The sequence below is a fragment of the Colletotrichum godetiae genome, assembly GCF_030913485.1.
Source record: "Colletotrichum godetiae strain CBS 193.32 chromosome Unknown BDP55scaffold_14, whole genome shotgun sequence".
Taxonomy (NCBI): Eukaryota; Fungi; Ascomycota; class Sordariomycetes; order Glomerellales; family Glomerellaceae; genus Colletotrichum; species Colletotrichum godetiae.
The window spans coordinates 598,690-621,044 of NW_026851262.1; the positions used below are offsets into that span (position 1 = coordinate 598,690).

The 22,355-nt window shown below is 49.5% G+C and overlaps 11 protein-coding genes across 11 annotated transcripts; 4 read left to right on the forward strand and 7 right to left on the reverse strand.

Annotated features, from left to right (window-relative positions):
- The first annotated feature begins 100 nt into the window (after positions 1-100).
- Positions 101-1,409, forward strand: BDP55DRAFT_659400 (uncharacterized protein). The gene is made up of 4 exons (XM_060574542.1): positions 101-446; positions 512-631; positions 692-810; positions 898-1,409. Exons 1-4 carry the CDS (start codon positions 200-202, stop codon positions 1,210-1,212), a joined length of 801 nt encoding a protein of 266 aa, XP_060431457.1. The 5' UTR covers positions 101-199; the 3' UTR covers positions 1,213-1,409.
- On the reverse strand, positions 1,402-3,077 carry BDP55DRAFT_692762 (major facilitator superfamily domain-containing protein; the record flags this gene model as incomplete). Its single annotated transcript, XM_060577155.1, has 4 exons — positions 1,402-1,933; positions 2,085-2,824; positions 2,886-2,956; positions 3,029-3,077. The coding sequence occupies 4 exons, from the start codon at positions 3,075-3,077 to the stop codon at positions 1,402-1,404; spliced, it is 1,392 nt and encodes a 463-aa protein (XP_060431458.1).
- Positions 3,078-3,773: 696 nt separating this feature from the next.
- BDP55DRAFT_714071 (major facilitator superfamily transporter) lies at positions 3,774-6,007 on the forward strand (the record flags this gene model as incomplete). Its single annotated transcript, XM_060578260.1, has 5 exons — positions 3,774-4,074; positions 4,155-4,287; positions 4,383-4,590; positions 4,667-5,123; positions 5,206-6,007. 5 exons carry the CDS (start codon positions 3,774-3,776, stop codon positions 5,703-5,705), a joined length of 1,599 nt encoding a protein of 532 aa, XP_060431459.1. The 3' UTR covers positions 5,706-6,007.
- A 14-nt stretch (positions 6,008-6,021) lies between these two features.
- Positions 6,022-7,832, reverse strand: BDP55DRAFT_548934 (uncharacterized protein; the record flags this gene model as incomplete). The annotated part of the gene is made up of 3 exons (XM_060568883.1): positions 6,022-7,193; positions 7,252-7,513; positions 7,566-7,832. The coding sequence occupies 3 exons, from the start codon at positions 7,830-7,832 to the stop codon at positions 6,022-6,024; spliced, it is 1,701 nt and encodes a 566-aa protein (XP_060431460.1).
- A 1,121-nt stretch (positions 7,833-8,953) lies between these two features.
- BDP55DRAFT_767143 (kinase-like domain-containing protein) lies at positions 8,954-10,315 on the forward strand (the record flags this gene model as incomplete). The annotated part of the gene is made up of 2 exons (XM_060580978.1): positions 8,954-8,964; positions 9,034-10,315. Exon 2 carries the CDS (start codon positions 9,236-9,238, stop codon positions 10,313-10,315), a length of 1,080 nt encoding a protein of 359 aa, XP_060431461.1. The 5' UTR covers positions 8,954-8,964; positions 9,034-9,235.
- A 296-nt stretch (positions 10,316-10,611) lies between these two features.
- Positions 10,612-12,199, reverse strand: BDP55DRAFT_549217 (phytanoyl-CoA dioxygenase; the record flags this gene model as incomplete). Its single annotated transcript, XM_060568912.1, has 5 exons — positions 10,612-10,795; positions 10,853-10,962; positions 11,032-11,338; positions 11,437-11,960; positions 12,050-12,199. The coding sequence occupies 5 exons, from the start codon at positions 12,197-12,199 to the stop codon at positions 10,612-10,614; spliced, it is 1,275 nt and encodes a 424-aa protein (XP_060431462.1).
- Positions 12,200-13,686: 1,487 nt separating this feature from the next.
- On the reverse strand, positions 13,687-15,112 carry BDP55DRAFT_727170 (uncharacterized protein; the record flags this gene model as incomplete). The annotated part of the gene is made up of 7 exons (XM_060579258.1): positions 13,687-13,922; positions 14,038-14,279; positions 14,367-14,466; positions 14,531-14,588; positions 14,667-14,712; positions 14,771-14,922; positions 14,990-15,112. The coding sequence occupies 7 exons, from the start codon at positions 15,110-15,112 to the stop codon at positions 13,687-13,689; spliced, it is 957 nt and encodes a 318-aa protein (XP_060431463.1).
- A 439-nt stretch (positions 15,113-15,551) lies between these two features.
- Positions 15,552-17,421, forward strand: BDP55DRAFT_740294 (cytochrome P450; the record flags this gene model as incomplete). Its single annotated transcript, XM_060580412.1, has 5 exons — positions 15,552-16,462; positions 16,542-16,729; positions 16,786-16,868; positions 16,923-17,104; positions 17,191-17,421. 5 exons carry the CDS (start codon positions 15,552-15,554, stop codon positions 17,351-17,353), a joined length of 1,527 nt encoding a protein of 508 aa, XP_060431464.1. The 3' UTR covers positions 17,354-17,421.
- On the reverse strand, positions 17,127-18,458 carry BDP55DRAFT_659412 (oxidoreductase). Its single transcript, XM_060574543.1, has one exon. It carries the CDS (start codon positions 18,188-18,190, stop codon positions 17,489-17,491), a length of 702 nt encoding a protein of 233 aa, XP_060431465.1. The 5' UTR covers positions 18,191-18,458; the 3' UTR covers positions 17,127-17,488.
- A 53-nt stretch (positions 18,459-18,511) lies between these two features.
- On the reverse strand, positions 18,512-20,182 carry BDP55DRAFT_659413 (alcohol dehydrogenase GroES-like domain-containing protein). Its single transcript, XM_060574544.1, has 3 exons — positions 19,346-20,182; positions 19,175-19,286; positions 18,512-19,091 (listed from the first exon to the last, which is right to left on the reverse strand). The coding sequence occupies exons 1-3, from the start codon at positions 19,897-19,899 to the stop codon at positions 18,675-18,677; spliced, it is 1,083 nt and encodes a 360-aa protein (XP_060431466.1). The 5' UTR covers positions 19,900-20,182; the 3' UTR covers positions 18,512-18,674.
- Positions 20,183-20,379: 197 nt separating this feature from the next.
- BDP55DRAFT_659415 (uncharacterized protein) lies at positions 20,380-22,181 on the reverse strand. Its single transcript, XM_060574545.1, has 4 exons — positions 21,609-22,181; positions 21,393-21,482; positions 21,170-21,288; positions 20,380-21,066 (listed from the first exon to the last, which is right to left on the reverse strand). The coding sequence occupies exons 1-4, from the start codon at positions 21,922-21,924 to the stop codon at positions 20,746-20,748; spliced, it is 846 nt and encodes a 281-aa protein (XP_060431467.1). The 5' UTR covers positions 21,925-22,181; the 3' UTR covers positions 20,380-20,745.
- Between the last annotated feature and the right edge of the window lie 174 nt (positions 22,182-22,355).

The window sequence follows — 22,355 nt, forward strand, 5'->3', positions numbered from 1 at the left end:
ATAGCCGGTCGAGTTGGAGCCGACTGCCTGGGCAGTCTTCCCCCGTCATCTTTGCCTGATTTGACTAATGCCGACCTCTCCGCCACTACGGCTTTCTCCAGAGGGTTCCTCTTATCTCAATTAAAATCAGACTCCAGATTTACCACATGTGCTACTCGCTGCCACACCCAGGCTTGCACACTTCCACATTCTTTACAGCATGTCTTCTCTTGCCGAAGACGCGAAGCCCTTCTTGACGAGTGAAAGCGGTGAATCCAGCTTCGACTTGGCCCCGGCCGAGAGATCGAGATTGCAACAAGACCGATCGAGTGGGCCCGGCTGGCGGAGGAGACTCTGGCTCAGCCATGTGATCTTCTTGGGATTCAACGTCGCGTTTCTCATCTACAACATAGGCGATGTTGGGAAACACGTAGGGCCGGAGGCTGCGGTGCTCGAAAGAGCTTACTGTGAGGAGCTTTTCCCTCCGCCTGATACCATGATTACGCGAGGGTACTAACATCTAATCTCATAGCACCGGCGCAGATGGCTATTAGTTATACAGTCAAAGAGGAAGCCCCCATGTTACCCGACAACTTGCTCACTGGCCCACCCGGCCCTGAAGCTGACAAGGCATGGGAGGAGCTTGAAAAACGTGAGTTCCATCGCCACCAATCGATATCGACTACATCAGATTCTAAATAGAGTTGTGAAGCATTCATGCTCAGGTTCTCCGAGGATGAGATGGACCGGATGCAGAAGACATCGCTCGCTCTCAAAGACGGAAGTGGATATATCGGTTATCTGGAGTCCTTCCATATGCTCCATTGTGTCGTAAGTGGCTTTATCTTTGAAGATCTCATGTTTGTTCCTGAAAACAGCCACATCTTCTTCGCTGTCGCATTACTGACTTGCCGACAGAAGAGTGCTTGGAAGTCCCAGTACATGGATCACTACGGCAGCGGACATTCGACCAAGCCTGGCCACCTAGCTCATTGTCTCAATGTCCTGATCCAGGGTATCATGTGCAACGCAGACATATCGATCGGAACATATCATTGGAAAGAGGGCGGTACCATTAAGGGGAAAGAGATGATGGACATTGAAGCTAACAGGACCGGGCATCGCCAATGCACCGATTTTAGCAAGCTCCAGGCTTGGGCTGAAAAGCGGACTCTCGATTTTGATGTTCACGACACTGACAAGTTTCTGCGTACCTTGAAGCCGGAAACCTAAGCTTTGGTATCATCGTTGCTGGGATGTGGGATATGGAGATTCGGGCGGAGTGAAGTCAAGATACCTTCGGTGATGGCCCAAACGCTATGAAAGTAGTCGCTGTAGCTACGTTCCACATTCACATTAAAAAGAGCGGACCGCTCTAGATTATGAGATTATCTTTACGCTCTCTTCTTTCATAGACCGCAGTCACTGGGGCTTGTAAATTAGATACGCTGACCAAAATACAGCTATGCTGGCTAACCGAAAGATCCATGCAACACTGTCCTGAACGGCGAGACCTTTCAGAACTGCCAAGAGGACTGCGCAAAGTAGAGTTGAGCCAATTTGAGGCAAAGATATTGCCATATTGTGTAGCCCCAGAATCCATGCGACCTCGCTGTCTTGCTTCCCCACGGATAGCTCAGAGATTTCTGCACTGATTAAGGCAAACGGCGCCCACATCGTTACAGCGGCCGTAGCCCCCATCATGGCGACCACGATGATGGCTGTAGCGCCGTTGCGAGTGACAAAGGTGAGATGCATGCAGTATCCTAGGAAGCACTGTGATGCAAGCCAGACTCTGGGGAGGTTGCGGGAGAAGGCCGGCATGACGTGGTCGAGTAATTGAAGCAAAACACTCGCAGCAAAGGACCCTAGTGCGAAAGCGAAGGAAGCAAAGAATCCAAAGTCCTTTGCACTTTCGACGAGTTCTCGATCGGGATGTCGTAGCTGTCTTTGACTTTGCTCGAGTTTGTCAGAGAGGGCTGAGATGTCAGTATTAGAAGCACCGCCAAGATTCGGAATATCTACCTGTCTCATAAGCGAATCTGATTCAAGTCCACGAGTTAGCAACTTGGTGCATCAAATGTAGGTAGAAGCTGGGAACTTACGTTGACATGTAGTACAACACGGGGAACCATCCTGCCCACGCCCAGAATTGGATCTCGCAGACCCGGCGACTGCGCGGAGGGATCTTGTTCCACCGTTTGGCGAGCCCTGTCGGTGAGATGATGGACCATGACCGTCGTGCAAAAGAGACCTGGCGGCCGCGCGGGGTTGTGGCGTCCTGATCAGTGATGAAATAGCACGTGAGACTGACAGTCGTGAAAGTACAAGCTGCAACTGCAAGAGCGAGTATCTTGAACCGCGCGTTGCTGTTGGCACCAGTCAAGGACCACTGGGCATCCACGAAGCCGATGGAAGAGAGCACCACGTTTCCCAGCACGTTCCATCGCATGGCCCAGGAAGCCGCGACAGTTTGTTGACTTGGAGGGGAGTTATCTACTATCAGAGCCCTCACGCCGACTGCGTATGTCTGCAGTGCGAACGTGGTAACAATTACACAGAAGACTGCGAGAACTTGCGTCGGTAAGTGCGCCGAGTTATCAGAAACGTCGGAACTGAAACTCCATGTCCAAGCTGTGAGCTCTTCGGAGTGCGCCAAAGCTAGCAGGAAGATAGTTGCGCAAAGCGAACCACCTACGATGAACGGCTTCCTCCTACCCCAGGTATATTGTGACTCGTCACTGAGCACACCGAGAATAGGCTGCGCAAAAGCGCCGGATATAGGACCGGTGACCCATACCAAGGAGATGATGGATTTGGGGATGCCGAGCGAGATTAGATAGGGCTATGGGCTGTTTGTCAGTCGCACAGCTGGGGTTGGGTTGGGAGGAAAAAAGAAGACTAACAGTGCCGCTTGATGTTAAGAGAAACCAACACACTTGAAGGCCTAGACTAGGAAACGTGAGGAGGAGTAAGCCTGAAAGCTTGAGTGAGTTGTGCTTCTGGGGGATTTCCTCTCCAAGCTCTGCCAACTCAAGGTCCTCCGTACGAGACGCGGATCCGGAGGAATAGCGAGCCCCAGAAGTAGACTCGCCCATAGTGATACGGGGCATTTGCTGTGCGAACAGGAGGAAGTGAGTGACGCTGCCTACTAGTACTGTTCCATAGTGTTGATCGGACATACGTGAAAGAGCTCAGCAATGATTTGTTATACAAAAAGATATCAGCATGCCCTGCTGTCGCCGAGTCCTCGACGGGAACCGCTGCCTTTCCGGTCTGAAAGAGCCATGTACTTTCTGGCTTTGGTCATTTAGATACATTGCTGCGGAACGCCCCGGCGGCACCGGCGTGCTGAGTCGGATGCACGGGATGGATGTCCTTGCAGGGTGTGAAGTGTAACTTCTCACTTTCGTTACCTCTTCTTTTTCGTACACGTATTATGCACACCCATGCGGGCGGGTACCATGTAAACTCTGTTTATCAACCGAGTTCCTTGGCCGTTCTCGCCGACGAGCCACCCTTGTCAGGATCAGCACAGTGCCTGATGAATGGGGCTGGACACAAGGTTGAAATTTTGTTATGAATGATATGTACAATATGGCTTGGCGGGGAGGAGGAAGTTGCTAATCGAAGAAGCGGTGGTGCCAATGGTCTTCTTAGGTCCCAAGGTAAGTGGCCCGCCAAATTTGCCATCCATCAAGCATCACTCTTACATGGCACGTTATTCCGAACCAACATACGACAGCTATCGCTAAGGTACTCATATCACAGAAGTTAGAGTCTGACATCTCAGTATGTCGGATGGTCACGCACCGGTAACCTGGTCTTCTCTACCACGAAAGGACCAGCTTTTCCTCTTGTTCATGATCCGCTTCAGTGAACCTGTCGTCAGGGTTTCCATCGGAGCATACATCTACTACCAACTGAAATCTCTTGATCCGACATTGTCTAGTGCTGAAATAATCACACAATCCGCGTATCTTCAGACAGCATACACTATTGCGCAAGCAATCTCATCTTTACTATGGGGTGTGGTGTCGGATTCTCCCCGAGGAGGAAGAAAGCTCGTTGTGCTAATGAGTTTATCGGGATCATGTAAGTTGCCACTTCAGTGACATCCTCTGGGACGTTCGAATAACTTTTTCAATTCAGATGAGAACTGACACCATTCATAGTTATAAGCTGTTCGCTATTTGGCTTCATCACTAGCTTCAAGCAGGCCGTATTGCTTCGTGTATTTGAGGGAATAACAAATGGGACTGTTGCCATGGTGAGGACAATGGTCTCTGAAGTTGTTCAGGAGAAGCGGTAAGTCGACGTCTACTAGAGATGACCGCCAAGATAAGGAGGCTTGGGAGTTTGAAGTTTTGAACAGCTTAGACTGACTTGACATGTTCAAATAGTTTCCAAGCCAGGGCTTTTGCACTCCTACCAATTGCCACTCGTATGGCTATAATCATCAGCCCGCTCGTGGCAGGTTGGACTGTTCAGCTAGAAACAACAGGTCAAGATGATAGTTTTGTAAGAAAACACCCATATGCGCTGCCGGCTTTGCTGAACGCTGGCTTCTTGCTTCTACTCCTGCTTGCCACATTTATATTTCTTGAAGATGTACGTAGTCGTTCACGTATGCTCCCTTTTATCTTACTGACATGCTATTGAATTGGCTGAGACTGACGCAACACAGACATCGAAATCTCTAAGAGGTCGATTCGATCCTGGAATTGCCCTCTCAAAGAAAATTATTTCTTTGTTCCGCTTGATTCCATTCAGAAAGTCGGAAGACGCTCAATACTCACGCATCAACTCAGAGGAAGATGATGGAGAAGAGATGGGTTTCTTAAAGGGGGCTGATGGAAACGATCAATCTGGCGCTTCCACACCCCCTGGCGTACCTGACGGACCGAGTGAAAAGAACTTGAGACTTCCCACGCGTCGAATTTTCACAACTAACATGCTGCTGGTCCTAATGGCAACTCTCCTCTATGAACTACATCTGAACAGCGTCAGTGTTGCCATGGCCAACATGTTAGTTGATCCTGTTTCTACCAAGGAAGCCGAACTATCAAGGACTCTGCCATTCCGTTTTGGGGGCGGCGCCGGCTTTAGGCCAAAGTCTCTTGCCTGGTACTCAACAGTATTTGGTAAGAACTTCTCTACTAATTTCATTGATATCATTCAAAAACCAGTTAATGAGACAACATTGGCTGACTCAATGTGATATAGGGATTGTCGGTATTCCCATGCAAATCTTTGTTTACCCGTGGCTTAATCAGCGCTTCGGCTGTTTGAGACTTTGGCAACTGTTCTACCTCGGGTTTCCCATGCTTTACTATGCATATCCTTATGTTGCCATCATTCCATCGTCTACGCCGCCACCGTCGGAAAAGACTGGCGTGGCGGTGTGGGCTTTCTTGGTGTTTATTCAGACCTCAACATCACTCATTACGAGTGTGGTGACGCCCTCACAGCTACTACTGGCAAATTTCTCCTCGCCCCATCCATCGGCGTTGGGAAGAACCCATAGCATCACGTTCTTCACGTCGATGGCGGTTCGAGCTGCTAGTTCAGCCTTGGCGGGAAATTTGTACGCTTTTGGGTCGACGCACAACTTGACTGGAGTTATATTTTGGTTCAGTAGCGCTGTATCACTTGTATCTATTGTTCTCACGCGATTTGTAAGAGAAGGAAATGGCCATGAGATCAAGCTCCCGGGAGAGGAGTAGATTGGACTCAGACTAGTACTGGACTCGAAGGAACCAATTACACTACTCATCTTTTCCCGGTAACTCTGCTTTTCTTCGCCCATTTAGAACCGTTATACGTATTTTTGTGTTCGTTTTCCTTTTTGGAGACAAAGAAAAAAGAAAAAGAAAAGAAAGAAAACCAGAGAGATGAAAAATTGAGAAGTGGGATAAAGGAGCAAAAGCTAGTGTAGTGAACTGATCGAGTCGTCGAGTACGTTCTGACCTTGGAAGCTTAGAAACTTCGTTCTGTGGACTAGATCAATTTAACACGTTTAAAAAACTGACGAAGTACTATCTAATTCATATTCTGCACAAACTTCTCACCTGCCGTCTGATTGCTCCCAACCTCAAGCCTCTTGTACACACCCTCAATCTCCTCCTTGTAGTCCTTCTCGACCTCCCTCCGAAGCACCAATTGCTTGACAGTCAGCTTGATAGGCTTTGAATTGCTGGTCAAGAACAAAGTCTGTCTCGGAATAGCCACTGCTTTCGCAGAAATCGCATTGTGCCCCACAATGGTCTTCTCGTAAATATCGTCAAGAAGCTCTTCGTGGTTCTTGTCAAGCAATTCATCCTTCACTTCTATCAGGACGTATGGTGCAATGCGTCCTGCCCCGCCAACCATGACGTGCTTGATACCAGGGTACCTGGCGACTTTGGTTTCGATGTCTTGTGCGTGGAACTTGGCCATCCAAATCAGCTTCGTCCAATCATCAGTTCTGGCTACCGATTCCCAACGGGTACTGCCATCGCTGTCTTGAACCGGGCGCCACAACTCTTTGGTATCGATCGTCTCAAAGTCCTTGAACATCTTGTAGTTCCAGAAGGCACACTGATGGATGGATGGTCCACCATCGGGTGGCCTATCGATGAACATCTGGTACACATCAGAGTCATCTCCATCACCCAAAGCTTCCCCAGATCCCTCTAGCTTGACCAAACGAACATGGTGCTCTGGAATGAACTGGAAGCTGTACCATAGCTTCCTGTCTATGGGGTGCAGAGAAAAGCGACCGCCGGACTCTGTAGCTCCCATGACGGAATTGAGCCGGGTGTACTCGCACAGTGCGTTTCCAACAACTCGGTCGAGAGCAGATCCCAAATAAGTGATGAACTCGAGCGACTTCAGTAACTCCCGGGTCTCTTCATTGTTATACAGGTCAACGATGGTAAAGGGGAACCCCATCAGGCCATCGACCTTGTTGAGACGGAGAAGCTTCTGGAAAATGTCTGGTGGAAGTCCCACCACGTCTGGAGGGGGTTGGATAACACAAGTGCCGGAGAAAACGGCGAACATGTTGATCAAGACAAGGCCAGGCTGTAGCCTCATGGGGATTGCCAAAATCAGGGATCGGCCGTAGAAAGAATCCGTAGATATCCCCCTGGGCCAATGACGGCGAGCTAATCCGGCAGATGAACACCCAGCTGCCCAGAAGCCGTTGTTCATGAAGATGGGCTTAGGTGCCCCTATTGTGCCGGCCAGTCAGTACACGCTACTATGTGAACATGACGCACTCGGTCTTACCTGTGGTGCCTCCAGTGTGGATGATGAGAATTTCATCGTCCTTCGCCTCCTCGTAGGTCTTCTGGTAGACATAGGGCTCGGTTCCCTGGGCAGATAGACACCAATCGAGGGTTTGAAATTGCTCGACGTGGATACCTGATGCTGCGAGCTCAGGCTCAGGACTGAATGCACCCCCCTCAGAATATAGCCAAATTTTGCAGTTAGATGACTTTAGCAGCGCATCAAGACCATCCTTCATGAAGCGACCATCTGGAACAAGAAACTGAGTTATGTCAGCATGAAGTACGCTCCTGTTAAGGAACACCGGTGCATACCTTGCGACCTGTCTTGACCGATGCTGCAAATAGAAACGCATATCGGACGTCGCTGGGACCAGAATACGCCACAGTGTCGTTGTCCACAGACTTGCCAAAGGTCTCGTCAAGCCAGTGTGCAGTCTTGTTGATGCCGTCGGCGTATTGTTGCCAAGTCAACGAACGATAGCCCTCTGTCTCCCAGTCAGGCCCGCCGGCGAATCGCACAAGCGTATGATGAGGTTGCCATTTGGCATTCTCGTCAATTCTGCGGACGAAGAGCTCCATTCCCGGAGTGCTGGTATTGGAACTCATCCTGGTCAATGTGACGACTGGCAGGTATATCGACTGTTTCTGGCAAACAGGAAGCGTGAAGGAGAATTGGAATGATACGAGAACAAGAATGACGCCTTTCAAACAAGGTACCCATTCAATTCAAACATACCGTACTTTTGAAGCATACGTCAGGTCTGAGCCTCTGAGGTCTAGTCCCGGCCATTCCGAGACACAAATCATTTGGCAAAGATGTTCGTCTTGTTCTCACTGCTCAGACAGCGGGCCTTTGTGAATGAATACGACACCAGACATGTCAGATGGTGAGAACTGATTCAAAGACTGGGACACAGAACGGAGTTCTTTGTCGGAGGCTCCCAGCTGTATCGACTCCATTCAATTGGGTTTGTTCCGTAACCCGTTCAATTCACCGCACATGCCGCTTACCTATGCCCACAGCACTCCGCAATGATGATGGGACCCTCTCTAACGGCGCGCTCTACCGGAGATATTAGCTCTGAGCTCTGGAGTTTGAATACGTCTTAGGACTTCATGTAGTCGGATGGGTTGTGGCAGTGGGGGAGAACAAGGCGGGCTAACCCTTGTGAAAGGTCCGAACGTGATTACGGACACGTAGAACTTGACCAGATCCACTGTGGTCAGATATTTGACAGTTGTGAAGTGTAGCAAGGAGATACTCTCGCATATTCAGGCTGCTCCCAGAGTGAATGTTACCTCTTGGCGGAGAAAGCGGGCCCCTGCGTGCTCTCAATGACGCGGCGGAGGAGCTCAGTAAGATTTATGACATCTTTGAGTTAAGGTAGGTCAAGGACAGAAGTCCGAGATATTTGGGATATGGCTGTAGACTTACAACGCCGATGTGACATTTGTTATTGGCACCCCCCGTGCTAGATACAAGATATCATGGGTGGGTAAACTGAATCCTAGTCAGTGGATCAACCCCAGGTCAGTCCTGCGGCCGAATTGTGGGCTGTTCTACTAGTTTATTTACTTTCATACTGCACAAACTTACGGATATAGCACACATCTACATGTATCCGTAAGCCAAGACGCCACTGACAAGTAAGCGTATTTATCTCTGGCGGAATTGACAGACTTTGCGCCTTGCTACAGATATCAAACTTAGGCAGGTCTATTTCAACCCCTCAGGTCGAATCCTACCTTGGGCGGGGGCTGATGTCTGACCTAGGGATAGTGTCAATACAGGGGAGACTGAAATGTGCTGAACTCTAAACCCTAGCCACAAGATTTCGGCTAAGACAACTTTACACACTGTGTTCCACGAAAAAAGACTAGAGAAAGGTGTAATACCGATTGCGACGACCGATATTCATTATGCCGACTGTCACAGTTTGTATGGAGTTCATCGACAACACATCAATTCCAAAGACGCTTCCATGATGTCTTCCACGCCGCAAGCACCCCCTCATCCCCGAGACTGGGAGGTTGGAGTCGATGAATATCTCGCGCAGAACGAAATCTCCTATGAGACAGCGGTACCTCTCAACACTGGCACATCATGCTACATTTGGCGACTCGAAGGTTTGGTCGACGCGGAGGCCTCGGCCAATGGTCACCAGACAGGCCAGCCAGTCATAATGAAGTGTGCCGACAGCACGCCCAAGTACCGGAACTTCCCAGTCTCACCGAAGCGTCTTCAGTTTGAAGTCAAAGCTCTGAGGTCTAGAGCAGTGGAAGAAGCATGCCGCCAAGAGCCATCGGTTCAAGTTCCGCGCGTGCTTCGAGAAACGAAGAACGGCTTCATCATGAGCAATGTCGGTGAGACCGATCTGAGGACAGCCTACAAGACGTACGAATTTCTGGACGCGCCGGGAATCGGTGCACGCTTGGGTCGATGGCTGGGTAGCCTGCATGTTGCCGGTATTGATCTGGGCCACGACGGATGGAGCTTTCATCACAATGAGCTGGACAAGTTTTACGTACCCGGCGGCCTGGCGGAAAAGGCAATCAAAGATGCAATGAACGATGGAGAGTCGGAAAGGGTGCTGGCAGCAATGCGTGCCCCCGCTCCTATTCACACGCTGACGCCTTGGGACTTTCGGCCTATGAATATTGTGGTTCATCTTGCCGAAGATGAGAGAGTGGCCCCGGACCTTGCGGTCGTGGACTGGGAACTATGCCACTATGGTGATCCTTCCAACGATGTCCGCATGTGGTTTGCTGAAGTCATGATATTGGAGGCGAAGTTTGGCAATAGGGGCCTACTCTCGTCGTTTTTGTCGGCATATAAACAACAGGTCGGCAATGCTGTTGTAGATGAGGCATTTGTGTTCAGGGTTGCTCTGAGCGCCGGCATCTACATGTTGTGGCTTATTCCCATCAACCCTCGGGTTTGGGATTGCACAGAGGAAGACGTGGAATCTTGGAAGAGAACAAGCCTAGACTATATCAGGGCAGGTGTAAATGAGGATGTTGTCTGGCTGAGAGAAAGATGCTTGGGGCCTTTGCTGGTATGATATATTGCAAGGTAAAGTAGATGATAAATATGAGAAATAATAGATTTCTCCCATCGACTTTTTTTACTCTGCCGTATGTGTTTCAGGTCTTTTCAGAACAACCAAAATGAGATTGATATCAGAGTGAAGAAAACAGAAATATTTCCAAGATGTTTGAAAGGCTGAAATCCCAACCAATATACCTTACTTAGCAAATAAGGCTTCTTGGGACAAAGTGAAGACAAGTTTTCTCACTGAGTCTTTGCGTTGCATTGTTCTACTAGATAGGCAATGTCGAACATCCTGGCGTAATGAATCTAAGATTCTCCGTTTGTCTTGTTGGGAAGCCATGCAGCATCTGCTGACGCCCTCGACTTTCCAAAATTCGCGCCTGGGTAATTATACGCGGTGTACGCCTGCGCCCGCTTTCCATCTCGCACTGGAACGCGGAATCCCAAAAGCCCCAGTTGCCTGTCAGACAGTTTTGCCTTAGTCTCAGCGCTCATGAGCTCCGGGTAATTCTCCATGGCCTGCAAAAAGAAGCGGCAGAATGCTGACAGAATGACAGGCCGTGTCACGTCTGATGTGTTTACACCAGTCGAGTGCCAAGTTCGGCTGTCCAAGAGCACACATGTTCCAGCAGGGGCAGCAGCCGGAACAGATCCACCCTGATAATGATAAGTAAGACGTCAATTCGCTGAGAATTTTATGAGGCAAACCAAAGGACAATTACTTACGACTTGGTTGATAATGCGAGGTGCGACATTTTTGTTGTGAGACCCGGGATACAAACGGGTGGCGCCCCTGGCCTCCGTGACATCCACTAAATACCACATAGCGTTTAGAAGATAAGGATGATCAATTGTCTCAGGAGTGAGCCCCATCTGATCGCGGTGCATATAGATACCGGACTTTGCAGGTCGAGCAATGTTAGCGCCCATAGAATGGAGCTTGAACGCATTTCCCAGAAACCAGGGCATGATTGCGTCGATCAAAGGATGATTCAAAAGATCGAGAAACTCATCGCCTTTGTTGGGAAGACTCCTATGTTTTTTTAATCAGTTGGCTGAGTCTGACAGAATTTGCAAGACGCCGAAGAATGTTGAACTAGAAAGGCGCAAAAGACTTGATTGATGGCTTACCATACTCGTTGATTCGGCTGATCGTCAGCCTGCACATGAGCGCCGTCCATGTGAGCTACACCAGCCAGTCGTTCGCCAGCTGCTTGTTCATCAACAGCAGTCTTGAGGATCCCAACCTGCTCTATCGAAAGAGCATTCTTCACCATTGCGTATCCCCATTTCTGAAGATCATGTCTAATCTGCTCAACGTTCTCCGTGGGTTTTGGTAAGTCCTGAGGATCCAGCTCATCCGCGTCAAGGACGGGCTGAGGACGTCCGCCTGGAGCAAAGCACATTGGGAAGCTTCCACGACACGGGGGCTTCGCGCGCTTGCCAAAAGCGTGAACGGCGTGCATACGACCTTCAATGACATCGAGGATGTACTCGGGCATGATCGTCACCGTGACACCAGGCTTCACATCATCTGGGATGTTGTCAAGCAGTTTGGCACCTATTGATACAGAATCAATGAAGATAGGGGGGCACAGAAATTGTGATCCGTCCCCGAGCTTGAGCTCAACAAGAGTGTCAAGTCCATCAAAGTCCTATATTTCTAATAAGCTAAGGAATAGCTATAGAGGAATGATGATGATGACAGAACGAGTTGCAATTATTGTGAAATGGTCCAACATACTGCCAGTCTTTTCTTGATGTATTCATGAACGCGAGAGACATTCTGCTGAAACACGCTTAGAGGATCGTCCCTAGTTAAATCGTAAGGCTTGCCTTCAAAGACAAGCCCAGAGGTGAGAGAGCTAGTGGGAGGCGGAAGAGTCGATGCCATTTTGGGTCGTTGGAAGCAACAATCGAGGTAAGGGTTTTTCCCTCAGAACTGGGGAACGTTGTAGCCTTGGAGAGTTCTGATGGCACACATTGTCTCGTGATGATCAATGAATAATGCTGGGGAAGTTTGGCTCAAACCCACTAGTATGCGCCGCATCGACACGCTTCATATTGTCCGCACTGTGCATGCACACTTAGACCCCGCCTTCGGCATCGTGAATAGTATGGTTCCGTAGTCGTATTGGGTTCATGACTTTTGTCCACAATGTTGCATCGAAAGATCTCCATTTTCGCCAAGGCTGTGTTGCGCGGCTTTGTGACTTGAACTTACGTTCCCGACTCAACTTCTGAATTTTTGCACAGGAAAGATGTTGTAGGACCGTATGTGCTTGTTGATGTTGACCGCTTCACTCACCGGTCTAGGTTTCGAGGCTCTCCCCACTTTCGATATAAACTTCTACCGAAAATATCAGCGATAGAAAGTTCTCATAGTGTGGCCCTATCTGCGAATGCGGGTCTAAGGTATTAAAAAACAAGGCAGAGACTAGGAGTGTCGATAGAGTCAGGCGAACTTGTATCTGTAGGGATACTGCATACGAATACAGCGAGCATGGGAAATGGGTTGAAATAAACTTTACAGCCGTACCTTGTAACATAGTCTTCGTAGTTTAGTCCCTTGGTGCTAGTCGGTTATATCGGGTTAGCGCCAAGCAGTCTATGTTGCCGATCATCCATGTCCCAGCCGGGTATCGAAGGGCTTGGTGAGCCCTTCTCCCCACAATCAATCCTGCCTCCCGGAGCCAAGCTCTGCGCTCCGTTCTCACGCTCCGTACCCCTGAGTCATGAACTTCCGTAGCGACCCCGGTTCGGACCTTTGTACTCCTGGCTATGGCGCACATGTGTAATGACAACCAAGGTCTATTGATTCGCCACTCTCGGCTGGTTATTTAGGCGAGGTCACGATTCAGAAACTTGCACCGGGGTTCTCTCTTTAGTTCTGACAGCTCATGATTCACATCCGAGATGTGAAATGCTTCCGGTCACCGTGGATCGCGCGGATACGGGAGGTTCGTCCGGCCGACACTCCGAAAGCTCGCAAGCAGAGGGAGCACGAGCCTTGAAAAGAAAATTACAGAGTTTCCTGCCGGAAGAGCGGTTAATAAACAGTTACAGGCAACTTTTGCGGAGCTGAAAGGCGTTTGCCGCACGTCATTTGTGCAGTATAGAGAAGGTCCGTACCCAATACCCGATTAGATGCCGACATTCCCATCAGGTCGGGACGAGAATAGAGTTCAGGGCCCCAGCTGACGTGTTTGTATTTGTACCTTAACTGCAAAACTATGTTGAGACTGTGGTTGCATTCAGCGGAGCCCTCCATGCTCTATGCCAAGTATTCTTATTTTTGAGCTATGACAGTCGTTTGGACCCTGGATGCGTATTCGGTCTTTACCCAAAGCGATACACATGCTTACAGTTCGCGCCATCAAGTTAGAAGTACATTGGCCTCGCATCAGCGGTGGGGGCCGGGACAGGCTTCGGCTCCGGCGGTGTAACCCACTCCTTCCACGGCTGAAGTCGACCATCTTCTGGGAATGGACCGTTAGGACCAGGACCATCGTTCTGATACGGCGCGGGCTCCAGGACGATGAATCGCGCTTCGACACTGTACCGCGTCGGGCAGCCGGGCCGAGCCGCTCCATTTCGAAATGCAGCGTGGGGAACAACTGGGTGCGGGGCTCATTAGTTAAGGTTTCTTGTCCCCTGATCGACTAGACCAGTCTCGGTCACCACTCGCCGCGCGGTGATATACTCGCGCCGATAAAGAAACAGGTAACATACTGTTGAAAAAGCCACTTGGCGGGTGGGTGTCGTACTGTGTCATGATAACAATCTCGCCAGGGGTCTGATTGCTCATCCAGTACCATCTGTGGGCAGGATTCCACGAAAAGTAGGCGACTTCCTTGGCTGCTTCGTGGGTGATGCGGTCAACCGAGACAACATCGGCGAGATCGGTGTTAGTCTTCGGGTCGCATACGGCAAATGGAATGTCCTCGGCATGATTGAACATCGGGCGCCAAATGCTAAAAAAGAAGAAAAAAAAAGTCGCCATTAGCGGGTCGCTCGCCGCGAAGCCGAAGGAGAGGTCTCATAGCTGGTTGGCTGCATACTTGATAATTCTCGCCCGGCTTTGGCCTGAAAGAACGCGGTGACGCTCTTCCTCAGTCAAGAACAGGGATATTCTGCTCCAAGAACTGGCTACAGTATTGTCTGTGGGAATGGTTGATATTAGCAGCAAGAACATGCCTGTTGGAATAGTGAGGAGTTTTCTTACCCAAGTGTGCAAAAGGAAGATGTCCTGTGCGGCCTCCCTTTGAACGCGCATCTCGGAACTGAATGTGCGTGAAGTATGATTAGCATATATGATCTTGAAATCCGATGAAGGTCGCTAAGCTATATAAATTACAAACATTGGCATTGATGGGGAAAATCTCATCTGTACCAAATCGAGATTTTCTATGAATTATCAGCGTCTCGTTCGCGTTTTTGTTGCACAGGTATGGTGCATACATACAAAAATTGAGCCATCTCTTCCAAGTACGGCTTGCAGTCATCCGCTCCAGTCATCTTTGAGAGCTCTTTGGACTTGTTCTCGAGGAAACAGAAGCCATTCTCTTCAATGGTGGGCTTGAAATCGGGTAGCGTTCGTATGTCGGTCAGATTAAGCTTACATCGCACACTCGTCAACATCGCTTGTCACTTTCTTCAACATTTCATTTTTGCTTAAGCTTACTTCCATGTCCTTCATAGCGAAGTTCGCCTTGGGGAATGACTGTCCGTCGGGGCCATCCCAGGAGTACGGCTTAGCTGTTTTGTGGAGATCAGTTCTCTCAAAGAAAGCAGTAACTGCTGCCATGACTGTTGATGGTAATTTGAAGGATACAAAATCCAGAAAAAGTTGCGTGTTACTAGAGTTTGCCCAAAGAAAGGGATTGCCAGTGTCATCTTCGATGGACAGCGTCACGGAGCATACTTATGCCCACGTACGAGCTAGGTAGTGGCGTGAAAGCACAAAATGATATGACTTGAGAACTGGTCCTGGGTACAGGGGATGGGGACCGAGCGGGGAACCAAGGTTGGGCAGATTTGTGCGCTTTTTCGTCGCCGTCTCATTGTCAGGTCGCAGTCCTTGCACGCCCTCAGTCGCTTCAAAACACCTGCCCGCCGCAAGCGACTGGTCTTCAATATACATTAACTCGACTCGGGCGAGACCTCTTTAGCCGAAGCGCCGAAGTACTGTGCCGGAACTATCATATTCTCACTACACTCTCTTTAATGCAAAGTAGCATTTTAAGATGTTGTCTTTGCTATCATCAACAGGGCTGTTTTGCCTAATCATCACGTTGTGGCTTGTGACAGTTGCGATACTGTGCGCCTTTTACAACCTCTTTTTTCATCCACTGGCAAGACACCCAGGGCCGCGACTGGCAGCAATCACCCCACTGGTTCATGTCTACCACTTCGTAATTGGCGATGCTGTCGGCTGGCTCGACAGGCTACATGCGAAATATGGCGAGGTTGTGCGCGTCGAGCCTGGTCGTCTGAGTTACATCACTCCTCAGGCTTGGAAGGACATATATGGGCATGCGACGGCCACTCGTAAGGTCAACTCAAAAGAGAGGAAGAACAGCAAGAACCTCTTCTCCAACGGGAGTTACTCAATTTCCTCCGCACACGGTCCCGAGCACCAGCGCCTGCGCAAGATCTTCAGCAATGCGTTTAGCGACCGAGCCATCACGAAACAAGAACCCATGCTGGCGCTTTATGCACAGCAAATGGTCGACTTGGTCCGTCGAAGAATTTCTAGCGAGGGAAACTCCTCTGACGTTGCTGTCATGGATGCAGTCCAGCTTTTCAACTTCGCCACGTTCGATATCATGGCGGATCTTGCATTTGGCGAATCACTAGGCTGCCTCGAAGACGGTGGATCAAATGCTTGGGTCGACGCCGTCCAAGTGAATTTCAAACGAATGATAGTCAAGGCAAGATTGAGGCCTTACCCGGTAATCTCATACTTGTGGCATCTATTTCAGCCGGTACAAGATAAGAAGGCTGCTGCAGTGCACATTCAAAGCTCGCACGAGCGTGTCACGAAGAGACTGGCCAAGGGCGCTGATGCCAGGAACGATATTTGGGGACTCGTGCTCAAGGCCGAGGGACCTAACGCGCTGAATCGTACCGAAATGAACAACAATGCTAACAACTTGTGAGTTTCCCCTGGTACCTAAGTTGAGTCTACTCGTTTCAGTTACTGACGGCCTCGGCCTGCGTTCTCATTATTCTAGCATGATAGTTGGAACCGAGACATCAGCGACAGCGCTGAGTGCTCTCACATATCTCTTACTTAAAACTCCGGAGAAACTTGAACGATTAGTCAAGGAAGTGAGATCGGTCGGCGACTCAAGCCAACTCAAAGGCGATGTTCTCAAAGACTTACCGTATCTTCAGGCTTGCCTCACTGAATGCCTCAGATGTATGAATAATATCCAGTCTTTTATTGTCATGGACATCACTAATGAGTGGTTGCAGTACATCCTCCTGTCCCGACAGGAGGTATGCGTGTCATAGGTGAAGGAGGCAACACCATCCTTGGTCATCTTCTCCCTGAAGATGTGAGTATTGTCTTCTTCAGCACCAGATCATGGCTAATTACGCCTATTTTCTAGACCAAAATGTCAATAGCGACCTGGACTGCCTTCCGTATCTCTCGGTACTGGAAAGATGGCAATGAGTTTATCCCCGAAAGGTGGATCTCGGGTGAGCGCGGCTACGAGGAGTACCACGCGTACGACCAGCATAATGTGTTCCAAGTATTTGGCACCGGTCCTCGCGCTTGTATTGGCAAAAAGTAAGTAATTCAAGCTTTTCAGACCGTTTCTTGAATTCCACTTTCATCATCTTGAATCATAGCACCTTAGCTAACTCATTTAACAGTCTTGCTTTGCAGGAGATGCGCCTCTTATACGCCAACTTTCTTTTCCATTTCAATATGGAATTATGTACCGAAAGTAATCGATGGATGGAAGATCAGAAATGCTGGACTTTATGGTTCAAAGACAACCTTCACATCCGGGTTTCCCTCAGACAAGACATATAAGGTTACTCAAAAAGACCAGTAGTTCACCAAGATTCAGATGAGGATGACGTCAATAGAAAAGTTTGGCTCAACTGAGGTGTATGAAGTAGACGCTGCCGCTAGATATATGGGAATGAGTTAATCTGAGTAAAGGAGCTAGTGCATGTTGTCCCTTTTAGAAAGATGTCGAATGTGGTTCGTCATCTTTACAATATCCTCCCTTTTCTGGGGAATATGATGTCCCCCTTCGAAATTGATGACGTGAGAGGCCTTCGAAGAATAATGCGTTGCAAGAGTGTCTCTTGCCTGCCCGAGATTGCAATCCTGACTCCCATGAAGATGCAACGTTGGCACCGAAATTTTGGCAATCTCACCGCCGTCTGACTTGCCGCGGATGTAATCTGTCGCGACATCACTATAAGCGCAGCAGACCAATACTCCAAACTCCAATCGCGGGAGCCACGGCAGCAGTCCCATCTCCTGCTCCCACAGCAAGACCGTACTCGCCAGCCCGCCCTGCGAGAAGCCCAAGACCCCGACGATCTTGACGTGTTCGTTCTCCAGCTGCCAGTCCTCAACTGCCATCTTGATGGCTTCGTTGAACACGGCAACTTCCCCTTCGGTATCGATTGCGCCCTTTCGAAACCAGGAGTAGAATGACTTCATGCCGGCAAAGAAGGGGAGGACGTCTGGACCGGGAACTGCGACATGGGGTCCGGTGGCAAACACGAACTCGAAATCCTCCTTGAGAGCCGCGCGGAAGCCAGCGAGCTGAAAACGGAATATGTCGGGGGAAGCACCACCACCATGAATGCAAAGAATTGCCCGTGATGGCGACCTTTTGAGTGATGTGACCATCGTGACTATGTCTTTGATGGGTATTCCTGTAGTTGAAAGTATGGGATGATGGAAGGTGAAAGCACGACCTCAAGATGTACAAGATTTATCGGAATGATGCAGTGAGTGAGTCTTTGGGGTAAGGTTATTGGGGCCGGAAGTTTGAATGGAAAGGTGAGGAGAGCAAACACTCGGGAGATATTTATGTACCTTGGTGAGATTATTGCATCGGATGAAAGAGAGTACAAGCCCACGGAGGCTTTGAACAAGGTACCTGGGCCGAGTTCAGTGGGGCAAAGTACTTCGATTTGAGGAAGAGAGCACTGTATCACTCTCTCCTTGGACCTAATCGCTTGCTCTGCTCGCATCTTATTGACCTTGGTCAGCAGGTATATATGAATTTGCTCCAATATTCCATGATCATGATACTTTTCTGCTTTAGAAAGCCCGCCATAATGTCAGGAATCCTCAATATGCATATCTTCTTTGTCCTCTCTACACCAAATCAGGCATTCATACGTACAACCACCTTCTCCCCAGAGAGTGCCTTGTTTCGAACCATTTCCATCCCGGCTAAGATTGCTTCAAATCCACCATCCAAAACACGTAGCGGATGATGTTGCAAATTTCCCTCGTAAACCAACTTCTCTACAGTTTCCCAAACAGAGACCCCAAAGACACGCAATTCTTCCGACGGATCGCTCTTATAAGGCTCGGGCCAAGTGCATCCTTCGCCGAAAATCCGAGGACCGACTGTGAAATCTGCGGTGACAACTTTTCGAGTTGCGGCGTGCTGTTGCCAGGGATCAAGAGATACATATTTCCCGCCGCCTCGCCCGATAGCAGCATAGCAGAGGGCTGTAGACTCGACGGTTGTGATGCAGTCCAAGGCATATTTCAAGTTCCCTTTCGTGTATGTTTTCTAAACAAGGAATACCATCAGTAAGCTGCTAGTTTCTCCATGATTCAAAAAAAAAAAAAGGAAGTTTGTGTGTAGGAACTCACAATCTTCTTCGCCAGCTCCTTGTCATTGCGATCGAAAACTTCTACCGCGTTATTTCTTTTCGCCAGGTCGAAGTTCTTCGGGGAACAAATAGCGATCGGATCGAGACCGGACCTATGTACGATTACTGCGTTAGATATGTTCTCTATGACATGGTGGAAAATTTTACTTACAGTTTCAGCATTTGCATAGCAATCGTCGCAGTTGCGGCACTAGCACCATAAACCAAGACAGGGGCAGGCTTCGCAACTTCTTGACCAGGCAAAGGCAAGCCAAGCAGCTTCATCGCGATTCCGGCGGTGCTCACGCCTACAGGCAGAGATGCGGCAGCTTCAGTGCTCCAAGACTCAGGGATCTTTGCCCACATCTTACCCCGAGTCACGGCGTACTCGCAAAACGCGCCGCGTTCAGGCGTGGTTCCGTACATCTCGTTCTGAGCACCAAAGACTCTATCGCCAACCGCGATGTCATCAACACCGTCCCCCACAGCGACCACAGTTCCTGCGAAGTCTGCGCCTAGGATACCGAACTTCGTCGCGAAGGCTCCCCGCATCTTTGTGTCACTCGGGTTGAGGCCAACAGCCTCAACGCGAACCATGACTTGGTCTGCTGGGATTTTGGGACATGGTGCCTCGTCCCAAATGATGACCTCGTCTTTGTCGTTCACAACAATGGCCTTCTGGGTCGTCGGAGAGACTAATTTCTGATGCGAAAGACTGCCCATCATGAAATGTGGTGATGTTGAGCTGGAGCTGAGCCTGAACTACCTCGTTTGCCTTATTCTATGTCGTTGATTCATAGCCACACAACTACCTCCCCTCACTTACGCACAAGAAGTCCTCTCCTTAGGTGTTCTTCACACGGTCTCGAGTCGTTCGCCCACTCATCCACTGTACCCGAAAGCATACCCCCCGGTCAGCTCAACTTCGACGACATCCCTGAATCGGGAACCCCGCTCTATCTCGCAAATATCCTCGGGCCTTTACAAGAGAGTACGTAACCGATGGGATGCGAACCCGGATAGATCTGTACAGCCATACGGATAGACACCCTCGCAAGTCTAGGAAAAGTGTAGCCGGTTGAACTACAGAATTATGGACCCGGGGACTAGTGGAGATGGCGATAAGTATTACCGTTTCCTGTAACCTATATCTGCAGGCTGACGACTCATGGAATCGTGGATCCCAATGGAGCCCCTATGGTTCGGGTTCAAACTCTGTTTTGACTTTGTTAAACTGAAATATCAATACGTGTTTCCTTTTTCGTTGGGCACATTTACGTTCAATTACTACGGATACTTCGTAGATGCATCGATATGATCCCTCCCCTGTTCGTCCAATCCCCCACCGAGGTCATCCTTGATGATGAAGACAAATCATCGCGGAGTTACACAAGTCCTGTTGCCGCTTACTACTGGGTAGCTTGTTGTGATGCTTTTTGACGCAGCTCACCTGCCATGATGCATACGACCCTTTGACTTTGCAAGGCACCTGGCTACAGGCCAATCGAGGACATCTTAAACCTATCAAGTAGAGTTTGGAGATCCGAATAGAGTTTCGGGTGGCTCCGCTGATTATCCTGGTAGCGGGATTCTTTCACCTCCACCTCTGAGAATACCCCAGTTGTTCGAGTACCTGTACTTCTCTGCCCAGGCAATGATCGCATCCCAGTCCTTGCACTGGTGTTGATAACCCCACCCCGTCCCGACCTGTTCGTTGTACTTGCGCCACTCGAGCGTCACATCCGCATTACACATGATAGTCTGTCGTAGGTAGTCCCAGCAATGATTGAGATGCTCAGAATTCCAACCAGGATCTGTGGGCAACTCTCTTTTCCCCGCCTCGTTCTTATTCAGGCGGTCGATCAGCTCATAGTACGCGTCCATGGTGCTGTACTGTTGCGGGGATAACGTCAACCAAGGTTCAGCAGCGGTTCAGTCATCTCGAGTGGCGGGGCTGTGTACGGAAGAGGGAATGAGGCTATTCGGTGTGACGTACAAGACAATGCAATTGATGAAAGACTGATGGATACGCCCGATGTTCCGGAAGCGATTGATTCAGCCCCGGCAAGTCAGGCAGAGCAGTTTCGTTCTTGACCGTGACCCAGCCCCGCCCAACTGTTGTCAGATATCAGCATTCCGACCATTTTCAAACGTTGAGACTACTACGGATAGATGGTGTCCTGAGTTCTTGCGCGGTCAATCCAGGGAAGATTACTTACTAGGCAGCAAACTGTTCCACGCCTCAACACTTTCAGGGTTCGGAGGCTGACCGTATAGTTTATTCCCATGCAAGACCTTTTTCACGGGGACTATGACACCAAAGTCAGTGTCATATCAGCTATCAATGCAACACGCCGTCCACTTTGCTTGGAGATCCACGCTTCTTCCTGGTCATCTTTGTGACTGCCCAGGCAGAGGAGATGGGGTCAACGTACTTTGGGGCGGGAGCCACTTCGGTTGCGGCGGGTAAACAACCGTTGTAGGAGCCTCGGGGAGATTAGACGCCTGGCCGTGGAATATGACGAGAATTAAAACAACTGCGATAGAGATGACATTCGAAAGTAATAGGGTAAGAATGATCAACTGAGAGCGCGGGAAACGACCAGTGGCCCCGGTGGGCCGTTCGTCGTCACAAGGTTTACGAGAATGGAGTAGGCCGGCATTCTCGTCCTCCGTATTCGAGAATCTCGGTGTATCAATCATGTTCGTGTCGTTCTCTTCGTTTGAGAAGTCCTTGGCGGATTTCGCCATTATGCTTCCCTGTCGTCGGAAGTGGGTAGCGTGAATGGGGGATATGTTAGATGACAGCCTTGATGTGATGCAGTAGGGGGTTTTTATAACCGTCTCAGTGTAGAAAGCTGTAGGAATTAGGTCAAATCAGGCAAATTCGCCGTAGGGGGAATGTTCCTTGCACGCAGGCCATGCCCACCGCAGGGTCCCCTATCATCACATTTGACTGAGCCACATTCATGTACAGTGTTTGAGTACACTGTGGCACTTCCATCTTGATAGAGATTTCCAGGGCGAAGACGAGATGCTCCGTCAGGTTCACCAGTCGACGAAGTCAAATGTCATCTCGAGTCGCGGGGCTTGAATACTCGTGGCAGAAGTCTTTTGCTATATGAATTGAGGAATGCTTTCTACTTAACTCGTGTTATTCCCACTCGCTGACTCATTGTTTC